The sequence below is a fragment of the Tupaia chinensis genome, unplaced genomic scaffold (genome assembly GCF_000334495.1).
Source record: "Tupaia chinensis unplaced genomic scaffold, TupChi_1.0 Scaffold143615_1, whole genome shotgun sequence".
NCBI classification, from domain to species: domain Eukaryota; kingdom Metazoa; phylum Chordata; class Mammalia; order Scandentia; family Tupaiidae; genus Tupaia; species Tupaia belangeri.
Genome location: NW_006203463.1, coordinates 990,041 through 1,001,460, shown reverse-complemented (window position 1 = coordinate 1,001,460; position 11,420 = coordinate 990,041). Strand labels below are relative to the sequence as shown.

At 48.0% G+C, this 11,420-nt stretch overlaps 1 protein-coding gene across 1 annotated transcript in view; it reads right to left on the bottom strand.

Moving 5' to 3' along the window:
- The window catches only part of USP46 (ubiquitin specific peptidase 46), a 39,548-nt gene extending 28,882 nt beyond the window's left edge, over nt 1–10,666 (bottom strand). The window contains exons 1-3 of the mRNA XM_014582472.2: nt 10,587–10,666; nt 6,282–6,495; nt 1,810–2,039 (exon numbers count right to left, since the gene is read on the bottom strand). Of these exons, the coding sequence (XP_014437958.1) occupies nt 1,810–2,022 (213 nt within the window). The 5' untranslated portion in view covers nt 2,023–2,039; nt 6,282–6,495; nt 10,587–10,666. The remainder of the gene's footprint in view (nt 1–1,809; nt 2,040–6,281; nt 6,496–10,586) is intronic.
- Nucleotides 10,667–11,420: the final 754 nt, after the last annotated feature.

Here is an 11,420-nt window from a genome sequence, read left to right as displayed (position 1 = left end):
TTCCTGCTGTCTGGGCCCCCACAATGGCACTGAGCAAGAGCCCAAGCAGACTAGGCTGGGCCCTTGGCAGGCTCTGGTGGAAACTACTGCTTCTCTCCCCAGAAAAATACAGTCCTACAGAATGTTCCATAAAGTGTCAAGAAACTGAGCCTCCCATTATGGTTCGGCTACGAGGTTGTTCCTGAGGGGTTCGCGTGTTGGGATCTGGTGTTGGGAGTGACTAGATCGTGATGAGGGGACCGTGGAGGCACTGGCCTTGTGGGTGGAAGATGCTGTCTGGTGAGGGAGCTGAGTGACGTCCAGCGCTCGTGAGAGGGCTGAGCTGCTTGCCGCTCTCTGCTCTCCCTCTGTGCACGCACCTGCCACGCCCTCTGCTTCTGTAAGTCCTGTTCCAGCCCCAGAACTGCGAGTCACTGAACCTCTATTTCTTTATAAATCACCCAGTCTTTGGTATTTCTGTTAACAACACAATAACAAACTAAGACAACTCTCAATGAACCCACGGACTTTCTGTGCTGTTAGTAGTTAAAATAAATAGTTTTAAATAGAATTTTAACTTTTCTTTATATATGTACTTATTTGTTGTGATTGTCAGGCCACCTGGTCAAGGACTCGAACTGCAGTCGGTCATGTGGGAATCTAGTGCCTTAACCACCATGCCACCTGCTAGGCCCATTATAACAAATATTAACAGCTGACATTTAATGCATATTCCTCTGCACCAAGCACATTTCTAAGTGTTTCGCAAGGGTTAACTCATTTAATCTTCCCGGGAACCCTTTGCGATAGGCATCCTCACCATCCCCATTTCACAGACGAAGGGAGCGAGGACAGACGAGGTGAGTAATCTGTCTGAGGTCCCACAGCTACTGAGGGGCAGAGGTGGCACACACACTCCAGCAGCCTGGCTCCAGAGCTGGGCTCTTAACCAGCAGAATACGGGGCCATACTTGGAGCGTAAATGAAACAGGCTGAGCAACTACGACGTCCCGAATGCTCTGGAGAGCACATTCTCAAATTCGATGGACATTGTGCCTTCCACATGCCAGACCTATCCACACACAGACGCTCATCCCAACCTCAAACAGTGCTGCTGGTCACTGTCCCCAATGCCCAGGTGGCTTTCGTAGAAATGGGCTGAGCCTGCCTTCTGACTTCGCATTCCTTGTACCACAGGTGGCTCCTCACGTGGGGGTGGGGGAGTGTTCTTTGTCACACACGTCATCTCCGCGGGACCAAAATGCTTTCCAGATAACTGGATGAAGTCCAGTTCAGTTGCTCAATCCACGGACCCTCACACTTGGCCACAGTGCAAGGCGATCCAGCACCTGGGGTTCGCCCTGACACTCTGCTTTAGCCAGCCAAGACGTCTTGGAAGACACACGCTCCCCACAGTTTGCACTCATGTCACATGCCCGAGTAGGGCGGGCCTTATAACAGCATCAGAGGTTAGGGTCAGCACACGGCAGAGTGACTCCCAAATGGTCAGCCACAGGTTACGTCCCAGACCTGGTGGCTTGAAATTCATGCCGGGCGTGTGCATGTGTACCCAAAATTCCCAGAGGAGAATGGAGGATAAGGGACTAAAGCTAGGCCATCCCCCCCAGGGAACTCACTTCTTACTCTTCCTTTTTCTGTCTCTCCAGTGAGCACACATGCCTAATGACAAAAACCTTTAAAAAATTAAAAAAGAAAAGTATATGTGTGTGTGTGTGTCCTGAAGGTGGTTGCTAAGAGCCCATGGCACTCACACACGTCAGAGCCTGGACGAGCACAGGCAGGGTGCGCGAGCAGCCCCACGGTACTCACAGTTTCACAGTTCAAGCATCGAGTTTCATTGGTGAGCGTTCCCTGAAAAATCTCGTGGACCCAGGTGAGTTCTGGCTTATTATTCTCCACAGGCTCATTCATGTTGCCGTTTTTTAACTTTCCGTTTTGCTTTTCCTGTTTCTTCTCTTCCTGCAGGATGTCCGCAATAGTGTTTAACAAATAATTTAAAAACTCGTGAGCATCCTGTTGCATGTAGTTATCAAAGAGATCTGGAAAGGAGAAGGTTGTTAGTCCAATCACTGGTGTCTGAAAAGCAAACGAACGTGCTTAGCTTTATACGCTAGCCTTCAAATGTTATACCGAAAGGGTGGGCAGTATAACATATAATTAACTTTATCTCTTCTATGCAGCTCTTTTCTTTTCTTTTCTGAGAAACTTTTGCTATAGGGTGAGTGCACTTGCCGGAGAGACAGAAAGCAAGAAATCACCCCACAGGGGGGAGGGGGGTGGCCACACCACAATCCCTTCTCCTCCATTCTCCTCTTGGGATTTTGGGCACACATGCATGCGCATCCAGCATCAGTTTTAAGCTGCTGGGTCCAGGACTCAAACCGTGGTTGACTACATGGGAGTCCAGCGATGTAACCATTACGCCATCAAATGGTACCTCTTCTATTCAGCTTTAATGGGTAAGTTCTAAAAGAATTTTTACTCATTTCCATTTTATACCACCAACCAAGGACTAATTTCATGTATTTCTCACTGAAACCTCACATAGAGGAAGTGACCAGACTTTTTATTTATTCTATAAAAGAAGAGAAGTTGCCTGGTAAGTTCCCTGATAAAAACATCCATAATATGACATGACCCCCAACGATTTATTACTCATTGGGTAATTTATGGAGACTGGGGTCTCTTCCCAAAGATCAGATTAACCCTGGACCAGGGTGGAAGTAGCTTAAATGAAACCCCTAAGGGAGATGAGGAGTGTGCATGAGTGTGTATCTGTCCGATGGTGCTCTGAAAACCAAATGCAGATGGTTCCGGAAGTCTCCTGCTGCTTCCTGCTGTAAGAACGCACAGTGGAGAGGTGAATGCGGCTGTAAACCACGCTCACGGCTAGACTGAGATGAGAGTGCTGTCCCTCCTCTGTGAAATCACTTTATTCTGGTACGTCTAAACTACAGCTTCAAAAACCAGCCATCAAACGAAGCGAGACTTTATCAAACAAGCACCTGATTAACTGTATGAGTGTGCTGGAGGAGGACGGACTCTGAAACTAGCACAACCGAAAATATCGAGTACTTCTGTAGTCATGAAAATTTCCAACACGAAATCCCTGGTATGTCTACCACCAGTTCCCCAAAGAAGAAACAAAAGAACCAGAAAAACCCAGTCATTTTCATCATACAAGGGCATCAACTTGATATCCTCCAATTGTCTTAAGCAAACAAAAACCAGAGGTATCATTTTTAAATAGCAGAGGCTCTGATTAGATACTATGCACTTACTTTAATCACTTACGGCAAGTGTATAAGATAGTGCTATTTCATTCAATTATTGCATCGACCTGTTTATTCCGAGGAGTGTCTCACTCAGAAGCTGCCAGGAACAGTCTTTTGTTTTGTTTTGTTTTCTTTCTTTCTTTCTTTCTTTCTTACTTTCTTTTTTTTTTTTTTTTTTTTTTTTGAGGGGGAGGGAGGGTTTTTTTTTCTTTTTTTTGAGAGAGAGAGAGAGTTTTTGCTATAGGGTGCATGTGCTCACTGGAAAGACAGAGGGACACAGAGAGACAGAAAACAAGAAGTTGGCCCCCAGGGGGGATGACCACGCCACAGTCCCTTCTCCTGTCAGGATTTTGGGCATGAACACACATGCACCTGGGGTGAGGTTTAAGCCACCAGGTCCAGGACTCGAACCACAGTCGAGTCTGTGGGAGTCCAGCGACATAACCATTACACCATCTGCTGGTCCCTGGAACAGTTTTTTCTTACAATAATCCTGCCCAGAATGGAGCAAATGAGTATCATTCTAAAGGGCATCATGGGAGCAACCTGTCGCACAGTGGTCCAGCCCGTGCAGGAGAAGGCAGAGCCCACATGGCCACACTGTTAGAATCCCAGCCCCAGTCTGCCAGCACGTGTCTGTGTGCCCAGAACCCTGACAGGCAGAGAAATGGAGGACAGCAACGTGGCGTGACCATGCCACATGGGATGCTTTCTCCCCCCCACCTCCCCACCTCCTCCCTCTCTCTCTCTGGGAAGCAAAAACAAATAAAATGGAATGATAAATGTGAATTTTATTTTAACAGAGATTTTTGCTATGGGGCACATGAGCTCACCAGAGAGAGAGAGAGAGACAGAAAGCAAGAAATCACCCCCCCTTTTTGCGGGGAAAAAATGGTCACTCTGCAATCCCTTCTCTCCCATTCTCCTCTTGGGATCTTGGGAATGCACGCACATGCGCCTGGCATTAGTTTTAGGTCGCCAAGTCTAGGGCTCGAACCACAGTCAACTAAGTGGGAGTCCAGCAACATAACCATTATGCCATCTGCTAGCCTCATAAATGTGAATTTTTAAGCACATCTCTTTTTTCTTTTTTAAATAATCATTTAATTTAATGTAAGTAATTTTTTTCTTTTTTTTTAAATAATCATTTAATTTAATGATTTAATTTAATGTAAGTAATTTTTTTTCTTTTTTTTTTTTTTTAATTTGACCAGAGAGAGAGGGAAAGTGAGAAAACAAGTCACTGAGTCTAGGATTCAAACCACAGTCAGCCATGTGGGAGTCCAGCGCCCCAAACACCATACCATCTGCCGTTCCCTTTAATCAAATTTTTAATCTGGTTGGGTTTTATACCTGTTAGGCAGAGAAGAAGTATCTTTCTTAAAAAATCCTAGTTGAGGGTCAGCTCTGTGGTAATAAGCTGCTTAAGGGAAGCCAGATCTCAATGGCAACCTCTGTTCGAATCCCCAGCCCAGACGGCCTGAAACACGCTGTGCACACGACCCAATGTCCAGGATCCAGGGGGCTGGCAGGCTGGGGGAGGGACCAGAGTGTGAGCAGACCCCGTGAACGGTGCTCTTCTCTCTCAGTGTCTCCCTTCCCTCTCTTTTTCTCCCTCTCCCTCTCTCACGTGTACATGCATGAACTCTATCATGAATAAAGAACAAAACGTTTAGGTCAGCCAATGGCGTGGTAGTGAGGGCGACTGGATCGCACATGGCCAAGTGTGCAGTTTGAGTCCCAGACCCATGTGTGCCCCAAACCCTGCTATGAGGGGGACAAGGAGGAGTAGGGATTGTGGCATAGCCTGCACTGTGGGGGGCGGGGAGGGTCTTTCTCCCTTTCTCTCTCTTCCTGTCTCTCTGGTAAGCACATGCATGCTCTGGGAAATTAAAAAAGAAAAAGAGAGAGGCCAGCTGTGATGTGGTGGTTAGGGTTGCTGGATCCCACGTGAACCCAGTAGCTTGAAAAACATGCCAGGCGCATGTGCTCACATGCCCGAAATCCTGAGAGGAGAGATGAAGAACGGATTGCAACGTGACGGTGCCCTGCGGGAGCATTTTCTCACTTCCCCTCTCCCTCTCTCTTCCTGTAAGTGCATGCAACTTCTGGCAAATTAAAAAAAAAACAAGTAGAAAAATAATTGAAAAGTTTAGGGACCGGAAGGTGATGTGGTGGTTAAAGTGCTGGATTCCCATATGGCTGACCACGGTTTGAGTCCCAGATTTGGCACCTTGCTTTCTCACTTTCCCTCTCTCTCTCTCTGGTCAAATTAAAAGTAAGAAGAAGGACACATAAGATTAAATAAATATTTTTTTTTAATGAATACAAGTTTAAATGATGTGTGAATAGCTGACCATACTTATTTTCCCACTTTAAAACAACAACAACAAAGAACAACTCCAGCTGACTCCGTGGTGCGGTGGTAACGCAGGACTCGAGCAATGCTGGGTCCACGTGTGGGTCACAGCTCCGCTCCCAGTCACCCTGTGCGTGCTGGTGTGCACACGCGTGCTTATGATCCAGGTGGGGGGGAAGGCGGAGGGAATCGTGGAGGGAGACCCTGTCCGGGTGCTGGCTTTATCTCTCTGTCTCTCTCTCTTATAAAAAGATAACTGAACTTTTTTTTTTTTTTGAGAGATTTTTACTGTAGGGCGCGTGCACTCGCCAGACAGACAGAGAGAGACATAGAGACAGAAAGCGAGAAATCACCCCCCAGGGGGGATGGTCACGCCGCAATCCCTTCTCCTCCATTCTCCTCTCGGGATCTTGGGCACGCACACACACGCGCCCGGCGTGAGTTTTAAGCCACCGGGTCCGGGACACGAACCGCGGTCGACTATGTGGGAGTCCAGGGACATAGCCATTACGCTAACTGCTGGTTCCCAAGATAACTGAACTTTCAAAAAAAAAAAGTGGAGAAACCCCAGCTCTGCATTATGAAGACACACAGAACAGTGACTTCTCCCTATTCCGGAGCCTTAAACGCCCAGCCCCACCACTCACCGTTCTCCTTCCTCAGCCGGGAGATGAACTTCTTTGGTGGGATGACGCCGACCTTCTTCTTCTGCGTGGCGATGCTGTGGAAGAGGTCCGCCAGGCACGTCAGCAGGTTTTCCTTCTTTTTCTGCTGGGCCTTGTATGCCAACACATTCTCCCGGAACGGCCGGCAGAAGTACAAGGCCTGGAGCACGGAGTTGCAGTAGCACGTGTTTCCAAACTGCCGAGGACAACGGGGCCTGAGTCACTGCCTGGAGGTAAGCCCCTCTGAGACAGGTGGGGGGAGAGGGGGGCCCAGGGACCAGCCCCGCCTGCCCTGCTTCAGCCTGCTGCGCACCGTAATAGAAAAACCGCTGGGCTGTCGGAAAAGTCGTGACACACACTTCTGTTTTTCTATGCAAAAATGTGTGAAGGCTTTTCTAACAACCTAACAGTTCACTATTCTCTGGGCTGGCCCCACGGGGGATAGTTAAACATGGTGCACTGGGGGCAGGACCCACATGGCTGGCTGTGGTTGGGCCCCGGCCCCAGCAGCCTGAAAAATACACCTGACATTTGCACACATGTGCACAAAATCCCAACAGGAGAAGACAGGGAGAAGAGACTGCGGCCTGACTGGGTTCCCTTGGGGGTGCTTTCTCCCTCTCTCTCACTCTCTCTCTTTTTTCTGTTTTTAAAGGGTTTTTGCTTTAGGGCACATGTGCTCACGGAGAGAGACAGATAGTGAGAGGGAGAGCAAGAAATAACCCCCCAGGGGGGATGGCCACGCCGCAATCCCTTCTCCTCCATTCTCCTCTCAGGATTTGAGGCACGCACACATGCCCGACACGAGTTTCGAACTGCCAGGTTGAGGACTCAAGCTACAGTCGGTCATGTGGAAGTCCACTGACACAACCGCTCCGCCAACTGCTGGCCCCTCCCTCTCTCCTTTCCTCTCTCTCTCCGGTGAGTATATGTGACCTCTGGAAATAAGAAAAGAAAAAGAAAACCAGGTAGCTGCTCTCAATGCCGTAACCATCTGATCAACAGGAAAATCAATAAAAATGTCCGTAATTCCGGTGCTTCTCCAGCCGAGAAAAATCTCTACAATGATAATAAGCACTCTGCCTTGATAAACACTCTAATGAGACCTTCTGGTGCTTTAAAAAAAAAAAAAAAAAGAGAAAAACTATCTGCATAATACAGAGATTCAGAAAAGCAGCTGGCTAAGTACAAGACGCCACATTGCAACACATCAAAATTCCCATGATGGGGAAAAGAAAAATCCAAACCTACAAGGAATCCGGGAACTGGAAACCACTGTCACTCAGCTGACAGCCCCAGCTGAATGGGGCTTGGCGGTAGCTCTTCCCTTCCAAGCGTCCAGGGCCCGTGCCTCAGACCACACTCCTCAGATGCATGGAGGCACACTCGCCTGCCTATACCACGCTCCCAGCCTCCAAATCCCCCTTGATCCTGTGTCTGCAATTATCCTGAAACAATACCACCCAAGTTCTGCCTCCTATAATCAGACTCGGGCCCACACGGCAGTATGTTATATCTCTCAGATCATGGAGACAGATTGTGATTAGAGAGAGAAAACGTCCTCTCCCCGGGGTTCACCTGACTAAGGGACCCACTCTGGGGAGAAGACAGCTAAGACTGCCACTTTCCAATTCCTCATGTGCAGTACAATGAAAAGGAAAAATGCTAAGGAAAAAAACAGAAAACAAAAACAAATGAATAACCCGGATTACAAAACACCATGCCAGACTGAAGCAGAAGAACACCTTCTCAAGTTGGTTGTCAGCTTGCGTGTCATTTACTCAAGAGCGACACAGATGCTCTGCCATACTCAACGTGACATTTCCACGTATGCTAAGAAAGAAGGCTTCCTATTTTTATATGTAATCTACACTGACACGATTATGTAACAGGAAACAAACCTGCTTTGTGCAGAGAACCTGGACCTCCCATAATCACACTCGCAGTAAACGTAAATGAAGCCATCGATAAACATCCATCTCACAGTTCTGCAAACTCGGACATGGCCTCAACTCTTGTCTCTGTGATCAGCATCTGTGTTTTCCCTAGGCAGGGCAGAACTCCCATGACGGGAGCGGCTGTCTCTGCAGAGCCCAGCAGGGCCAAGTTAACGCTCAAAGTCTATTCCACCAGCACAGTGCGCTATATCCCAGTCCTTCGGCTTCCTCCACCCTCCTTCCCTCAGACTTGGTCCCTGGCCCTCGGCCTGATACCCTCCAGTAATGCTGGCCCTGAACCCCTGGATGACTCCTGGGGAAGCAAAGGAATGAACATTAGCCAGGTCCACGGTCAACCCCAGCCTGAGGCCAGGGTCTTAGATTGGACCACTCATTTACCCTTCACTATATATAACCCTGAAGGGAGAACGCAGCATGGTCTCTCTCTCCCTCTTTTTCTTTTCTTTTCTTTTTTTTTTTTTTCAGGTTTTTGCCAGAAAGAGAGAAACAGTGAGACAGAAAGTGAGAAATCACCCGCCTAATGGGGAGGCCACAGCGCAGTCCCTTCTCCTCCATTCTTCTGGGGTTCGGGGCAGGCATGCACATGTGCCAGGCATGATCCTTAAGTCACCAGATCCGGGACTCACACCATGGCCAGCCATGTGGGAGTCCAGCACCTTAACCACCACGCCATCTGTTGGTTCCAACATGGTCTCATTTTACAGACAGGGAAATGGAGGCTCAGAGAGGGTGAATAACAAAGATCACACAGCCAGCGAGGGGCATGGACAGAGCCCGAGCTCTGTGTTACATGGAGCCCGTGGGCTGTCCCGGCGGCATTTACTTGTAGGGGTATTTACAGCAACCCCTGTAGTGCAAATGACTGTGATTACACGTGGCCACTCACAGACCAGAAACCAGGTGATTGTGTGTTAACCCTTAAACCCTCTCCTCAGAGAAAGCGGACCAGGGAGGACGGACGCTCAGGAGGATGGTGGCTAATGCGCCCTACCAACTGGTCATCAGCCTACCCAAGGAGCAGATCCTGCTGGGGTCACCACAAGAAAATGAAGCCAAGTTCTCACACGCACTGGTCCTAGTTTCTCCCCCGTGGCCCATCCCTGCTTCAAGAACCACCACTGAGCTAGGTGTTAACTGCTCACTGGTGATGAGCTAATACATTTAAAACTCACTGTATCAAGGCACACTGAAACAAAAAAAGCCTCGGAGTTTACCCAGAGGCTCAAGGGAGGATACATAAAAGTAGGTTTGGCAAATGGCCCATGGTCTAATGGCTAAGGAAGCCGGATCTCTTGTGGCTGGCCATGGTTCCAATGCTGGCTCTAGAGACTAGAAAAACACACCAGGTGCATATGTGTGGGTGCCTGCAATCCCAACACAGTAAGAGAAGCGGAGGAGAAGGAATTAAGGCATGACCATGCTCCACTGAGAATCATTTCTCTCCCTATTTTTTTTTCCCCAGAGAGATTTTTGCTACAGGGTGCATGAGCTTACCAAAGAAACAGAAAGACAAAGTAAGAAATCACTGCCCACCACCCCCCCCCACACACACCCCCAGAGTGGACGGTCACACTGCAATCTCTTCTCTCCCGGTCTCCTCTTAGGATTTGGGGCATGCATGCACACAAGACCACCATGAGTTTCAAGCCTCCAGGTCCAGGACTCGAACCGCAGTCAGCCATGTGGGAGTCTGGAGATGGAACCATTATGCCATCTGCTGGTCCCCTCTCCCTTTCTGTTTCTCTCTGGTGAGCTCACACACTCTCTGGCAAACAAAAACAAAATTCCTAGGCCAGCCAGTGGCATGGTGATTAAAGAGGCTGGAAAATACAACCAAAAACCTCACGTGGGTCGTTGTCGGGAAAGTCAAGGTGCATAGCTATCTGTAAGATCAAGTCCTGGACCCGGCAGCTTGAAAAACACGCCAGGCACGTGTGTGTATGGGCCCAAATTCCAGGGAGGAGAAAGTAGAAGGGACTGTGACATGATCGTTCCCCTCGGGAGATGGTCTCTCACTTTCCTTCTCTCTCTCTAGCGAGTGCACACACCCTATAGCAAAAATAAATAAATAAATTCCTTAAAGCGTGGGAATAAAAGGGGGATGTGAATTTGACCCAATAACGCAACAATTAAATCCTTTTTTTCTGAGACAAACCATATTTTCAAAAGTAGATTAAATTGCCCCTTCTCAACATTTGCCACTTCTACTTAAAGAGCATGAACAATTATTTAAAAATTAGTAATGGTGAAAAATGGAAATGGAGCTGCTTCAAATACTCTAAAATGTTTGATTAAAAAATAATAATAATAACACATTTTAAATACTTACATTGACCAATCCGAAGTAGTGTTCATTGATTGGAAACTGCTCTGGACCAATGTCTTTTTCCAGAGCAGAGGCATTGGTGCCCTAAAAGAGAAAAATAACGGAAGTTCTAGTGCATATAAAATAGACAGAAAAATAAAATGGCACTTATGGAAAGAGCATCTCCCCAGGTTGACAAGATGTTTGGTGCTGTTTGTACTAGGAAAAAAAAAAGGCGTCAGCAGTAAACGGGTAGATTGTTAGTAATGTCACCTCTACGACCCTCCTCTTCCTTCTTCATGCCCTCGAACCTGTTCCACTTGGCTTCCACTACCTTCGGAAAGGAGGCTCGAGATGGGCAATGAGCAAACCATCGCTAAGAACTGCTGAATAAAACATCGTTTCGGACAGTTGCAGTGGCATTTGTAATCGTTGTTGGCATATGGAATCATTTTAGCACTTTCAAAGTTGGTTTCTCTGTTCTGGGAAAGATTTACGGTGCACCCACTAAGCAGTCGCTGGTCTCCAGGTCTAGGCACTGACAATAACCGGGAACAGAACAAGCGGGATGGGATGCCCAGGTCCTGGAGCTCACAGTCCGGTGGACGAAGTCAGCCCGAGGTAAGAGCCAGTCTATGGGCAGTGTACTAGGAGGGGCTAGTGCAGAGGAACCGGACTAGGACGAGGGGTGGGGCTACAGAAGGAGGAGGCAGGAGGATTCCTATACCTTTAAATAATGTGGTCTAGCCGGTCAGCAAAGACAAAATGCCAAAGAGTACTGTGAATGGTGGGAAATTCAACTAAAACCTCATGTGGGGTCGTTGGGGAAGTCAAGGTGCATTTTCCCATAGAAAAACA